The 15,125-nt window shown below is 48.7% G+C and overlaps 1 protein-coding gene across 6 annotated transcripts; it reads left to right on the top strand.

Moving 5' to 3' along the window:
- The first annotated feature begins 417 nt into the window (after nt 1-417).
- UBAP1L (ubiquitin associated protein 1 like) lies at nt 418-14,834 on the top strand. Of its 6 annotated transcripts, none has more exons than XR_012630450.1 (6): nt 418-500; nt 3,708-3,859; nt 6,257-7,009; nt 8,248-8,457; nt 12,289-12,684; nt 13,673-13,713. XR_012630450.1 is itself a non-coding variant. In XM_074880749.1 (6 exons), exons 1-6 carry the CDS (start codon nt 467-469, stop codon nt 13,805-13,807), a joined length of 1,386 nt encoding a protein of 461 aa, XP_074736850.1. In that variant the 5' UTR covers nt 418-466; the 3' UTR covers nt 13,808-14,834. The 6 variants fall into 6 exon arrangements, 5 of the variants coding, with proteins under 5 accessions (XP_074736850.1, XP_074736856.1, XP_074736851.1 ...); XM_074880749.1 differs by having other exon boundaries at nt 12,583-12,684; nt 13,673-14,834; XM_074880750.1 differs by lacking the exon at nt 418-500 and adding an exon at nt 545-1,316 and having other exon boundaries at nt 12,583-12,684; nt 13,673-14,834.
- Nucleotides 14,835-15,125: the final 291 nt, after the last annotated feature.

The raw sequence follows: 15,125 nt of genomic DNA, 5'->3' as shown, positions 1-15,125 counted from the left end.
ATGAAGCATGTCAAGCATCACTGTCAAAATAGTTCCTGTATTTTTGTGTGTAGAAATGAACCTATTACAAGTTTAAACAAATTCTGAAGTACAAACAAGATGGGGTTTTTTAAAGGCTGATTAAAGCAGCTGTTGACATTTTACTTTTGAGGACTAAAACTGGTACCACAGCATGGAAAAAATTCCCAGTTGTGGTGAAATAGGTCAGACAGCCATGAGAATATAAATTTGATGAATTTGGAAAAAAACAATAAAATCTGAAGTCTAACCTACTGTAATTGTTCTTGCCTATATAGCTGTTTTTGTATAGGGACAGATCATGTATGTAATATTTGATTAAAAAATGCAGCTCTATTTTGTAAGTTGCTTTTTGTACAGAATAAATAGAGAAAAATTGATTTTTTTTTTTTCATTTGAAGCTTTTTTACTCTGAAGGAGAGATTTATTTTAGTACTTGGCATCCAATATGACTCCAATGAGGAGAGAATTGCTGGCAAAAGGTTTGTGTGAAGGAACTTCTCCCTCCTACAAGGTGACAGAGGCATCTGATTTCAAAGCCTTCCACGTTCTGGACAGTTTGCTTGGAACAGCCATGGGCCATATGGGTTTGGGGCTTTGCTGGTCTTGTCGTGGCATCTTCCCACAGCCGCAGTCATTATTCTTGCTTAGCCTGGTTATGTGGGAATGGATTTAATCTCTCTAATTCCTTACCTCTTCACATCGCAACATCATGTAATTCATGGAGGAGGCAACATGTAATTGCCTAAATTCAGCTCTTGGGCTTTATATATAATGTTAATAGTTTCTCAGCTGAAGCTTTATGTTGATTTCTATTGGTAAGAGCACACGAACTAGTAATTTCTGCTAGAGTTAGAATTAATCTGGGTGCACAAGCCTGCAGTTCTGTGTATCGCCTACCTAGAGCACCCCAAAATACAGATTACCATGAGGTCCTCGGGGGGTGGGGGTTCCAATTTGCATGTCCGTACATCCCCTCCCATCTCGTTACTCAGAGACCTATGTCTGAGTCAGATCCCGGCAAAAGTTCAAATAGCATAAAAACAATCGCAGAAATGACGCTTTCAGTGCGGGAAGCTTAGTGCCCGGAGGTTGCTCTGCTTAGATCATTAGGCTCCTTATCCCATCAGCCCGTCTGACGGGACAGGCTAACTGCTTAAGCTACGATAATCCCAAAACTCTCAGACGCTTGTCTGACACTGCAATAGTGTAAAGGTCTGAGCAGTAGACAGCAGGCAGCATAGAAGCCACTCTGTTCTCCCCGCCCCGTGAGAAGAGCTCCATGATTTCGTCTGATGGTAAGGATAACTTCATATTATTAATAAAAATAGGACTTGAAAATGCCAGTGGTTGATGTGCGTTTAGGTATATTTCAATCCCTCAAGCTTTCTGTGGTTTATTCTACGTATTTGCTCTTGTCTAGTGACGTCTGCATGAAAATGTTTTATATTTTTAGTGAGGAAGATGTTGAAGCCACAGATGGAAGAGGAATGTTTAAATCTTAACTCAAAAAATACATGGAGACAGGATATTGATTCTTAAAAAAACCTTTGTGTATTCAGATTTAAGATTCAAATTTGCCTATAGTATTTCCTACTGTTTTTAAATTTTCAAAAATTACTATAGCCCAGAAGAAAAGAGGGGTTGGCTCTGAGTTTCCGAGACTCATGTGCATCCTATTCCTTCCCTGCTGCCAGCGCCATTTGGGTTTCTCATGCTTTTAAGGCCCATCCTGACAGGAATTTGGTTTTTGCCAGCCTGTATCTGTGATGTGAAAACGGGCAGGGCTGGCCTGAGGCAGATGAGGTCAGAACCCTTGTGGGAGTTGCTGTCTGGTGTAAGTTGGTGTTTACGACTGACCCTCTTTAATTCTTGTCTCGTAGCTTTTTTGTTCTCATCGGTTCTCACCCCAACGTACTTCTTTTTTTCTGAGTAGTGGTTTTGGGAATTAACACTTGTGGGAGCCTTTCTCAGAGCACTTCTCAGAGCACAGTATCTATGCAGTGAAATACAGTGAGATGCAGTACCGTAATCTCCATATTTTCTTCGTCGTGGCTTCAGGCACATTCGCTGCCCATCCCCATCCCTTAAAGTGGTATTTAAAACCAAGTAAAGCCATTCTAGGGGATGAACAACAAAATACTCTTTTCCTTTGCACCTTTGTACCGCACAGCTTTTGGGAAGAGCTTGATTTACAGCGTAAGCTGCGAGGAGGGTCCATCCCTCCTGCAGGCATGGCCACGCAGAGGAGTTGGAGAAAGCTGGGGGAAGGCGGCTTCGCTTACAGATGTTTTCACGCATTGTCTTTGTCGGTGCTGACGTGGATTGTAACAGGCTGAGCCCTCTTAGTCTGGGGAGCAGGTGGCCCGGCTCTGTGCAGGCTCCCCACACGTTGCATGTGTTGCGTGTTAGCAGCAGTACATGTGCGGGAGCCGTAAAGCTGGTTGGGGCTCTGCCTGCGCTACAGCCCCGGGTATTAAAAGCTCCTGGTGTAAGCAGGCAAGCAACAACTCTTGTAATTCTGAGAAGAACAACTGAATTGAACCATATGATGGTGCGTGTCGCTCTTTGTGATCTAGAGGCAGTTTGTTAGTCCTTTGGTCACATAAGAAATGACCTTGAATACCATTTCCCATTAAACTCTTATTTTTGCATTAAACAGACAGCTTTTTCTTCCTTGTGTACATTCATCTGCTTATTTTCTTTTTGTAGAGTGTTTATTCTCATTGTCATAGAAGCCATTTCTTTTTAAAGGAAAAAAAATAATTGGTAAAATCACTTAGGGATGTCACAGCAAGTATTTACTGTTTGTCTCGAGGGTGACTGCTAAGGACTTTGGGGTGAACAGGCACAGGCTGCAAGTACGAGAACTTGGTGGAAGATTGACCATCAGCTCTTGCCAGTTGACAGTGTATAAAGGAAATTATTTTGCATGCTGTCATCGCTGAGAAACTGGGGACTTGAGGCTTCATGCAGCATGGAGTGGTTTTTTATTAAACCAAGACTTTTATACAGAGCTGATGGCTACACTACTGCAGTAATATTTTCCATGCCACCATTCCCAGTTCATCAGAAATTTTTCTCTCTTTCTCAGTAAGTTGCTGCAGTGCTGGAGGGGTTGCCCTCGCCCCAGCTCCCCTGGGCTGCTCCGTGTGACAGCTTAGCAGCACATGGCCACGTGCATGAGCTCTGTGACCACAGATGATCTCGGGTCCTGCAGAGAGAGGGAAGACCTGTGAGGTGTCCTCCCTGGCTGCAGTTTCTTGCTCTGTAACTGGAAAAAGTGCTCGGTCTGTCCCCAGCTTGGGAAAAGGAGCATGTGATGGGCAGCAGAGGGAGAGGGGGAGGCAGGAGGAGGGATGGAAGGCAGAGGGGCATGCACGGAGGCGGAAATGGAGGAGCAGAACACTCAGGACCTCTGCCAAATGAAGCGGCCAGCTTGGTCAGGTCCTGCTGGCTCAAGCTCAGAATAGCAAAGGTTAGTTCAGACAAATCATCTTGGTGTCAGTAATTAAGAGTGTGCAAATTGGCATTGCACACAGCAGTTTTTACTCAACTGGCTGCATCTCTAAGGGCTGCATTCCTTTTGCCAGTGTCTCTTGAAATAGCTCATCTTTCTCTTCTTCCACCCAACTGAAAAGGTGCTAGTCCTGCCTTTTACGGTTTTGTTTCATCCCTTCCTCTGGCAGCAAGAAATGAGGCAGCGGTGATGAGCTACCTGGATGAAGTTCCCTTCCGGATGGCCAGGAGCCTCAATGAGGACTCAGGGGGAGAAAACCCTTTAATCACCGCCCCGGCCATCGAGCTCCCCGACTGCGCCGACATCCTCGTGAGCACCATGGTGAGTCGGCTCTGCTTGCGTCCGATTCGCTTCTGGGGGGACGCTCAAAGGGATGTCAGCAGTGTTTGCCTTTTCTTGTGAAGGAAGGGAAACCTCTGCTCCTGACTGATCCTCTTAACTGGCTGGTTTGCAGCAGCAGTGGGAGGAGGCGAGGACGATTCATGGTGGGTGGGAGTTAGGAAGGGGTTGGTTTGGAGCTGGTTTTTTTTAATCCTGTCCAAGCAGGAGGGTTGGGTCTTTCTGGGATAGGAGGACAAACTTCAGGCTCTGCTCTGGGATTGTTTTCTACTCTGGAATTGTCACCGTCTCATATTATATTTATTAAATATTTATTAATAAATCTAACAGATGTAAGCAGGCAACACTGCCTGTGCTGGTGTCATGGTTTAACCCCAGCCAGCAACTAGGCACCACACAGCTGCTCATTCACTCCTACTCCCTGCAGTGGGATAGGGAGAATTGGAAAAAAAAAAAAAAAAAGATAAAACCTGAGGGTTGAAATAAGAACAGTTTAATGACTAAACCAAAACATAATAATAGTTAATAATGAAAATTAATATAGCAAAAAGAAATAAAACCCAAGAAAAGACAAGTGATGCACAACACAATTGCTCACCACCCGCTGACCGATGCCCAGCCAGGCCCTGAGCAGCAATCCCCCGCTCCCAGCCAACCCCCCCCAGTTTCTATACTGAACACTACGTTCTATGGTGTGGAAAAGCCCTTTGGCTAGTTCAGGTCAACTCTCCTGGCCATCCTCCCTCCCAGCATCTTGGGTACCTGCTCGCTGGCAGAGCATGGGAAACTGAAAAATCCTTAACTTAGGATAAGCGCTACTTAGCAACAACTGAAGCATTGGTGTGTTATCAGCATTATTCTCACACTAAATCCAGAACACACTGTACCAGCTACTAGGAAGAAAATTAACTCTATCCCAGCTGAAACCAGGATGGCTGGCAACAGATATATATATATCTATATCTATATATATAAAATATCCTGTGGCACTGTCATCTTCCACATTGCTCAGTCCTAAACTGCTTTTGAATCTACACCTATTACTTTAACATCTTTGTCCACAATTTTAAAGCCTGGCATAGCAATTCGAAGGAGCTATTTGTACTCTGGAAGGGGGTTGGAAGCCTTTCCCTGTACATTGGCACTGAAAACATGGAGTTGACTCTCTGGGCTTACGCGTAGTGCTGGCACAGCTCCAGTCGAAGACAATTTCAGAAATACTTTGTGTGTTCAGCCTTAAGTAGTCTCACCCGTAGATGGGGTCAGTGCACTTCATGGGGGAAGGCGAGCTGGATGATCCCAAACAGCCTCCACTCGCTCCTGGTGATGGGTGAACCAGCAATAAACCCCACATCTGCCTTTTTTCTAGCTCAGCCCTGCTTATCCCTCCCCCCAAAAATGACACATCTCAAATCCGCGGGACGTGTTTTACATGAAGAGTCGCCGTGTTGTTCATTTTAAGCAATTTCTCCGAAGTAAATTTTAATGCACACGGTTTTTGCCACCCATGTAAAGGCAGGTGATGTCTGCATCCCCATGGACCAGCTGAGGTGGTTCACCACCCCGTCCTATCCCGGGAAACCCCCAGCCCTGCGTTTCTTCTTGGTCGGGGACACATCGGTGCTCCCTGCTGAGGCCAAGCAATTGTGCTGGTGGCCTGACTGATCCTTGTCAAGGCATGTGGTGGTGTTTTCCTCGGGGAGGCTGGTTTGGGTCCACAGCTGACAAGTGGCAGGGAGCAGTAAAAACAGCATTCCTGGGCTGTGAATGTACTTGCCTGCCTGTCCAGAGGAGACCTTGTTTGGAGAGCTCTGGGACAGGCAAGGCTTATTTGTTCCAGGAAAACCCTCAGATTTCAGTCTCAAACATGCTTATATTTTAAGCTGGAGTACGTGGAAATGATGACTCTGTTCTGGGACTGGCTGAGCCCCCAGTGCCATGGGAGATGCCCACGGCCAGTCTTCCCTCTGCTCAAGGTGGCATCTCACCCTCTGGTGGCTCCTCAGCCACCATGCCTGAGGTGGCTTTTCCAGGTGCCACTAACGGGTGCTGTCCCCTTCCACAGCAGCCAAACTGACACAAAACTGCCTCGGAGCGTAAAACACCTATCAAAAGAATGGTATCTACAACTCAAAATAGGAATAGCTTCATAGCCAGATTTTTTTCAGGTATAAATTTGGAGATTCCCTATAGGGATGAGGCTGGCACTGCCCAATCTTACAGCCCTAGTGCCCGCAGCCAGCCCTGATGCTCGGGGAAATAGGAGCCAACATGGGAAGGATGCAGCCCTCAGGGTGCCCTCAGGAGGCGTGTGGTTTGCTCTGTGCCACATGGCCTGGTTTCAGATGCCCTCACCAGCTGCTTCTTGCTCTTCCACAGCATGACTTCTCACTGGAAAGAAAAGTGCTTTACTGGGTTGAGGTGGCCTCTCAGCAGCAAACCGCCCAACATCGGGTTACCTCCGAAGTCGTCCCCACAGCTCCGCCGTGCTGGCTGCTGCTGGTGGACTCCGCTGACAGCTATGGGGGGAGACCGCGGGATGGGGCGGTGCGGCGCTGCATCAGCATGAGCGCTGCCGACGGCAGCTACGGGCATGCCAAGGGCAGAGGCGCCTTGTCCGACACTGAGAGCGAGACCCGGCACTCGGAGGAGGATGAGTACGAGGAGGACGACGAGTACTCCTCGACCTCCTGGGAAGAGAACGACAAGGATGAAAAGGTTTCCAGGAGGAGAAACACTGGGAGAGGTTTGGCTCTGCATCCCGACTTTTACCAGGCCCGACCAAAGACATCGCCTGGCTTGCTGGAGCCCTTGCCGGGTAATGGCAGCTGCAACCCTGCCAGCCCAGACCTGAGAAAGCAGAGAAGATCCATGGTGATATTTAACAACATGAAGAACGAGCTGGAAGTGGCCAGGAGGAAGCTGGCTTCTTTGGTGCATCCTTTGAACACAGCCGCTGTGATGAGGAGAGGGGTCCCGGTGTCACGACTGCTCCCCCCGCGTCGCCGCACCAGCCGCAGTGTCAAGTACGGGCCAGCCCCGGATGTGTCCCAGCTGGGGACCTTGGTGCCAGCTCCTCCGGCCACGGCCGCGCCGATCCCCCCGATCAAACGGCATAAGCCCACGGTGCCGGTAAGGTGTTTCCTTCTGGTAGCCCTTTGCTTGTTGCTGAGACAGGAGGGAGGTGGAGGGAGTCAAATCGGTCCTGTTTGCTGTGGTCTGACCAGCAAAATGGAACCAAAATGGGGCTTTGGGAACACTAAAACCATGAAAAATTGCTGACAACTTTTCATAACAAGTGAAGAAGGGTGGGGTTATTTTCTGCCAGGGTTTAAAGGCAAGCTTTACTTGCTCTGTCCTAACCAAAACTTCCCTGTTTTTCCCAACGAGCAAGGCATCTTATTTAAATTTCAATTGAAACACTAAAAAAAAAAGTGAAATAAGTTTTTTTCCCTCTTTCCTCTCCATTTTTTCCCCCTCTAACAGATATAAATGGGGCTTATGGGGAAATGCCCCTTTACAGCCATCATGTCTTTTCTAGGAAACTTTGGACTTCATAGTCCTACTAGAAATACAAATCATCTAGTGATAGAAACAGTGATGTGAACTGATGGAGTAAGTATTGCTTTGTCACCTTAAATCTGAATTGCACCATGTTTTTTAAGAAATCACATCTCATCCAGCTACTTGAGAGATGTAGGAGATGAATTACTGAAACCCTGCAATTAAAACCATTGGATACATGAAAGGCTGAGTTATTTATATGTAGCTGCATTAGACGTAGGGTAATTAAGGAAAGATTAAATGCCCATGTGTATTTGGACATGGCCCACCCTGCTCAGCTGCTGTTAGACATGCATCACACTGAGTGCCAAAGCCTCAACCCCAGGCAGGCGCATGCATGTGCAAGGTCATTTCTGGAGATGGCTTTGTAACAGAAACCTAAATACATCTGATAAACATCACAGGCACAAACAGGGCATCAGGGGAGCATCCTCTGCCCAGGCCGCTGCATCAGGTGTCCGTAGGCAGCGCTGCTTCTCCCGTGGCTGGTCAGGGACAAGCATGGCATTTATTGCTGGAGAGATGACCAGGATTCCCAGGGAAAGGAAGCTGCTTTTGCTTGCTTTGCCCCATGAACCCTCTTGAGTGCTGTTTTCTCTGATCTGTATCTATAGCTGAGCCTGGATTTAATTAAGTCCAGTCTCCTTTGATGCCCGAGGGGGTTTGTTCCATGTATGGGAATTTTCCTCTTCTGGAGAGAGCAAGGTAACTGCGGGCGTTCGAAAGCATTGCTTCAGCCTGGGTCGTTTAATATAATTTCCTGAGCTGGAGCAAGAAGACCATCTGCTGTTTTTTTTTTCTTGCAGTCCCTCAGCCCCTACGCCTGCCTCCCCCCCACCTCCACGCCTGCGCAACCTCTCAGTTCCCACAGATCCCAGTCGGATTGGGCAGCTGACCTGCTCTCGGCGCTGAGCCAAGAGGAGCGAGACCTCATCGAGCCTGTTATAGCCTTGGGCTACCCCCCCCACAAAGCCATCCTCACCCTCCAGAAGACCGGAAGGCAAAGCCTAAGTCAGGTTGGTGGAGCTGGCGCGGCACCGCAGAAAGCTTTTGGTAAAGAAAAACTTGATTTTCATGGAGAAAGGGATGGCTGTCTTGCTTGTGGTGGACTTCTGATGGCCTTGGGTTTCCCGCTTTAGTATCAGACCTCAGTTGACAGGATTTTCCATGAGATCACACGTTTGCACTTTTGCTGTAATAAAATAGCAATGAGTCGCTCTCAGCTTTTCAGCAAGTAATAACGTCCGGGTAACGTTATCTGTTCAATCTGTTGTATGGAGCATGGTGTCCTTTTGAAGTACAAATTTTCCCCCCGTATATGGAAACTTTTTGCACATCATTTTTTCCTGGCTGTTAGATTTGTATGATTATTGCCATGGCTCATCCTGTCAGAGCTGGACTGTACGAATACCTCAGAGATTTGTCTGGGCTGTCTCCAAAACACAACTTCCCCATGTTGGAGCAACCAGGGACTCCATGCGGGCATTGTGACTGGGTCCCAGAGCTCTTCTCCTGAGGAACCCTCTATAATAACCTGGAATTTATTGAAAATAATTAACATACAAGCTCTTCCTACCCCTGGTATCTGAGTACATCTCAGCCTGCTGTGCTGCATCCTGATTCCCGAGGTCTCTGCTTGTCCAGACAAACCCTTTCGTGGTCCAGGTGGTCTCCGAGCATCCGTGCCATGAGGGATGCTGCTGGCTCTGACCCTCTGGCGTGGCAAGCTTGGGGCTGGACCTGCCCATCCCAGTGGAGGATTTAACAGGGCTAAATTATCCAAGTAGCTCTTACAGATAGAGAAGGGGCTTAATCACAGCTTAGCAAGAGGGATGTCCACCAGGCTGTCATGCCAGGGAGCAGGAGCAGCCCCTGGGCAGAGGTGTGAGCAGGAACGGCACCGAGCATCTGCCAGTCTCCTTCCTGTGCTCCCGGGGAGCTGTCTGTGCTGCGTGGGCCAGCTCTTACCCGTCTGGTCGGTGCATGAAGCTGCTCTGCAGCTGAGTCATCCTGCAGCTTCTGGCTCCCTCCTGAGTCAGCCCCGGCTGGACCAGCCTCCCCAGATGCTCGCTGGTGTTTTCGGCGATCGTTGCTGCAAGCCAAGGTGGGAAGGGAAGCTTCAGTTCTTCAATTCATAAAGGTTTCATCTAGGCAGAGAGATGGGCAGAGCCCAGCCCACGTTCTTTGCATGCAAGGGTGTTTGGGAGCAACTGCTGTCTCAAAATGAAGGAGCAGCGCATCTTATTAAGGATGGAAATGGGTACAGTCTGCTCCCTTCTGTGTAAACACAGGGACTCCCATCCTCCTGGAGAGGTGCTTAATGCACCAAAATATGCGATCTGCCTTATATTCTGTGCTTTCTTCAACAGAGGTTCCCATCTTTCCTATTTATGCCCAATACATCCACGATAAAATGTAAGGCGTAGCCCTTCGTGCGTCTCTTACAAGTACAAAACCACCAAATTAGACTAAACCTTCCTGGAAAATATGCTTCAACTCAAGTTAAAAACAAAAACTGTGGGCGCTCTTCATTGCTTGCTGGTGTCACACGGGGTTTCAGTGTGTGACGATGACAGCTTCAGCCGTGAAGATTGATTGTAGTACCAGATGGTAGCCAAAAATTGCTCAATTTCTTTGCAGTGTCAAGTCAAACTGGCAGAGCCCACCCTGGTGAAGGCAAGTCTGCTGCCTTAAAGAGGCGATGCCTTCTCAATTTCGGTGGAAGAACCTCTCTAAAAGGCTCAAGCAGGGTTAGCTGCCCCAGTGCGCTAGAGGTTCATCATCTAGGATGTCATGGGCAAGGGCTAAACCAAAAATGTGTCATTGCGTCTTCATCAATGATCATTGATCGATCAAAAACGCATCATTGATCCACGGAGCTCTCAATGTGTGTGTGAGAAGCAACAAATGGCTGCAGCTGGTCAGCATCCATCTCCCCAAATAGCCACGGGGTTCAGAGGAGGGTGTTCACCGTGGGACGCAGCCCACTGCGCCAGCCCCCTCCTGGCCATGCGCAGGTGGGGACCCTCTTCCTAAGGACTGTTGGACTCTTATGAAGTTAATAATACAACAAAATATATGTTCATCTGTGCTTCTATAATGTGCTCCTGGCCCTTTCCTCCTCCAGAAGAACTTGCTGTCTTACCCCAAGCAACAAATCGAGATCTTCAGCGCTTCCTACAAGCCCTGTGTCACCCGTCCCCACTGGCAGTGGCTCCCTGAGCCTCTCTGACGCTTGTAGAAGTTGTGTCCTTGGTGGTGGTGCTTGCAGCAGTGAGTTGAGCAGGGCTGTCTGCTGTGGTGCTGGCTGTCCTGTTCCCCCAGAGAGCCTCTGTCCCTGGAAGCTCAGCACCCAGTACCCCACTGGGTTTCCGCATCCCTGGCTTGAACCCTGCTGCAAGACTGGGGAGATGTTTACCCTGTTCCTCCACAATGAAATCATCATTTGGGTCTTTGGTGGTGTTTGCTCATGTTTTTTTCCGTGCTAGTTCAGGTGGGTTGGTGAGATGGTTGGTGGTAAGGCTTTGCTCTTCTTAAGCAGCCAATCTTCGGAGCACCTGAGGCGGGGACCTGATAGGGACAGGCCTTTCTGATGGGAGCCAGTCAAAGTGGTATAGGGACGTGGAAGATAAAAACCCACTGGAGAGGGGGCTTCCTCCACATCAGTGCATATGCTCATCTTTGATGTGAAAAGCTAGATTGCCACGCATAACATCAAGTAGCAGCAAATGAAGGAAGAGAGAAATCAGCAGGTTACTGATCTAGCAGAGCCTGGAGGTCTCTTCCCACACGAGCAGTTTGTGGTGAGGTTATTGGGTTGGCCGGGTGGTGGATAAAGCTGAGCTCTCCAGGGGTGCCTGTTCTGGAGGATCTTCACAGCTCAGCATTGTAAGGAGCCTCCTTGAGAGCTGCCAGGGGAGAAGGAGCTTCAGGAAGGCAGCGGCACCTCCTCCTCCTCCCCAGTGAGCGGTGAGGCCAGTTCCGGACTCAGGGCTTTAGCAGGTCATAGTATTTAAAAACCTGTTTTTGTTTAGTCTTGAGGATATATATATGTTATTTTTTTTAATGATAAAAATCATTGAGTTGACAACGGCACCGATTTCATGCTGGGCTTGAACAGGCTGCCAGGACTGTCTGTGCTCTGCCGTGAGCATGGCGAGTGGCTGTCCCTGCTGCAACAGGGCAAGAAAATACAGCAGTGGTCTGGGGTTTTTAGTTAGTAAGGTAACTAGAAAAATAAAAACAGGTTAGGAATGTCAGTGATGAGTGACTGTCTCATTTTTGAGTTAATAAGCTGCTCCTTAAGGCTGACGTTTCTTAAAATCCTTACTCTGCTGTTGAGCCAAACTAGATCAGCTCAACATTTGAGGGACTTTTTTGGCTTTTTCATATGTTTTATGGTCTTTTACTGAATACTTCTCCTTGGCTACAGCGGTGCTGGGGAGGGTGGAGGTCTGTGCTGGTGGATCTAGGGAGATATGAATCAGCTTCTCCTCGGATGAAGATGGCACGGCTTCAGGGAGACCTGTGGGATGTTTTTATTCCCCCTGCTATTGTATAGCTCATTTATTATTGTCTGTCCCATATGTTTTTGGACAGTGAACGATTCTCATGGTATTTAAAAGATACCGCTGGGAATAGTGCTGTCAGCACTCCAAGAACAATGAGGAAAGCCAAAAATAACTGTTTACTTTCAGTAATGACAGCACACGGGTCTCCCCTGGGGTGGGTTTTGTGCTCGGACCCTGGAGCGAACCCGCAGGCACCCAAACCCCGGCGCATCAAAGGGATGCTGGCTTGGCCGAGGGTAGACATCTCACCAGGACAGGCTCTGCTTCACCCCGCAGCCTGGAGGCCATCGCTGTGTGTCTCAGATGATTCAGATGTTTGCTCCTTGTCCTCCCTCCACCTTGTTCCCGTTCCTACCCTGGGAGCCTGGGGGGCACCGAGATGTTGTCTTCTCCCGGTGGAGTCTTGCTGACGGACTGCCCTGACTGAGCATCAGATGGGAATTGGCAGGACAGTGGTGACCCAGGTCCTCCCCATGAGTGTGTCCCTGGGAGGTGACAAGGTAGGCTCCTGAATGTACTCACTCGCCACGCCTGCAAGGTTGGATTAACCCCCGTTGTCTTCTTCTGCAGTTCCTGAGCTACCTGGGTGCCTGTGACCGGCTGCTGAAGCAGGGCTACGAGGAAGGTCAGGTGGAGGAGGCCATGGAAATGTTCCAGTACTCGGAGAAGAAGGTCAGAGCGGGGTGGCACAGCCCAGCCCTTTGTGCTGCATCCTCCAGGCTTGCTTTTCCAGCGGGCTGCACACTCCCCTCCTCCTCCTCCGCCGTCCCTCGCGCGGTCTCCCAGCAGGTCAGACCCATTGCCCTGCGAGCAGCAAGCCCGCACTCGCAGCAGACCCCTGGGGCAGTGTCACCGTAAGGGCCCCCGGGGAAGGACACCCTCTCCATCGCTCTTCTCCATCCACCCTCTCACCCCTCCATGCAAGCACGATGCTCACTCAGCCCCTGCGTGGGGAATCCCACACCCTGAGCCCACCGTCACCTGCGCTCGCCACCTCCCTCCTGGCTCCCCCTTTGCATTCACCCCCCAGGGAGAAGAACCATGATGGCATGCTGGGTGTTGGTCTCCATCATCACTCTCCTCCTGGGGATAATGAAGAGCCTCAGGGAGGTAGAACTGCTTGAAATTTGGGCTGGGGGTTTTTGACGTGATGCTGACAGCACGTAGGATTGTCGGCTCACCGCTCCTTTGGGCTGTGGCAGCAGGAGGACGCTTGGGTCTCGGTGTCAGGCAGGGGGTTATTTATTGTGGATGCGGCTCCAGGAGATGTTGTGGTGCTGGGGCCCAGCCTGAGCAAGGGGGGAAGCAGGACAAATTAATTCCAGCTTGCACTCACTGCCTTTCCCCAGTCTCTTTATAATGCAGGCAAACACTTGCGTGGAATTTGTGTTAAACTTTATAAGGAATAAGTGAAGCTAGAGGCTGACTTTATTAAATATTTCTTATTTTAAAAGTTGATGTAAAAGCACACTTTTAAATGCTAGCAGTGGTATGCGTGCCCTCGCCCTGCTGTTGGAGTGCCCTTCAGCAGTAATACAACCCGGCCAGGTCGTTTGGCTGCAGCCTCGTCACCCAACACTCTTTCTGCTGCAATGCTCCGATAAATCCATCCTTAAAACCCCATGATAACATCACTCCTTTCTCTTCCTTCTTTCTCCAGGCAGCTGAATTCTTGCATTTGTTAGCCCAGTTTAACGATATGGGTTTCCAGCAAAATGAAATCAAAGAAGTTCTTTTGCTTTGTGGGAATCAGAGGGAGAAGGCGCTGGAAGAGCTCGTGATGAAGACCCAGTGACCAGTGTCCTGGACCTCAGTCCCAGCTTCCCCTCTCCAGACCAGACCTCCGAAGGACTCAGGTGGGCCGGCAGGCGCTTACCCTTCTGCTGCTCCATCCTCACCCTGAGCAGCACGGCTCAGCAGGCACAAACCTTTGAAGCACTGGCTTGGTGTCTCACCGTTTTATGGACATCCATCATAAGCATTTGTCACTGCACTAAGGCAAAGGCTTTATAGCAGCAGTGTTTATCTCTTCACCCACACATCTCCACCCTTGATCATCTCAGCTGTTTAGATTAGATGCAATAAGATCCAAACCACCTTTGGCTTAGATTTTGCAAAACCCAAACCACAGTTTTCTCCCTCCACCTGGGGTGATGGATGTCGTGTTTTCAACTACAATCAAATGTGGATTCTTAAAAGATTATATAAATCAACAGAAGAGATTGTTTTCATAAAAACTGAAAGCTCCTGCAGAAACATTTGTCAGTCCTTGCTTGGGAAGAGTCTCATGACTTAGTCATGGTTGAATATTGTAATTGAAATCCAGTCCAATCACATTAGCTTCTCCTTTTAAACCAGAAACTTGAGAAAAAACACACAATTCAGTGAGGGTAAGGGTAGAAGACAGGCTGCCCTTGCTTTAGAAATACGTGAAGTTTATCCAGTGCAATGAAAAATGGCTTATGCAAGGGTTTGTGCTTGGGGAATTTCATGAAATCAGAACAGAGAGATGGGGAATGACTCGGCTGCCCTCGTGCTCTGCCCAAATCAGGAAAATTCAGGGGATGCTTCCCTAAACTGTGGAGACAGTGGCTCCAAATGAAGTTAAGCATGAATGTCAGGATCAGGAAGATCTGGATGCCCGGGGAAATTTTTGTATATAACTGAAGGACAGAGATTCAGATCACCTTACGGGACATGTCTCTTGGCTTGGCAGTGGAACAGCGAACAGTGTTTTCACATAAAAAATATGTTGTTTTCCTGTGAATTAGATACAGATGTAATTTCTTTGAGTAAAGATGGTTGGAGGGGTTCTTCTGAAATGTATTTGTGTCTTTTCCTGTGAAAATGCCAACTGGCACAACCTAGCAGAGAAAATCCTTAATTAGTTGCATTAGTACCATTTTTCCATTGTATCCTTCCAAACGATCTCCCAGCCCAACGTACTGCCATCGTGTTAAAACACTGTGTCCCTTCTCCCTGTATCTCTAGGTAGGTGCCAAACACCGTCAGGAGGTACAGCCCTCCACAGCTGCCTTCATCCTCACCTGGATGCAGCAAGGAAACTTGGCATCCAGATTTTGGGGGACTTGACCCGTCCATACCCAAGGATG

This window comes from Strix uralensis, chromosome 11, assembly GCF_047716275.1.
Source record: "Strix uralensis isolate ZFMK-TIS-50842 chromosome 11, bStrUra1, whole genome shotgun sequence".
Classification (NCBI taxonomy): domain Eukaryota; kingdom Metazoa; phylum Chordata; class Aves; order Strigiformes; family Strigidae; genus Strix; species Strix uralensis.
This window is presented reverse-complemented; position numbering and strand designations above follow the sequence as displayed.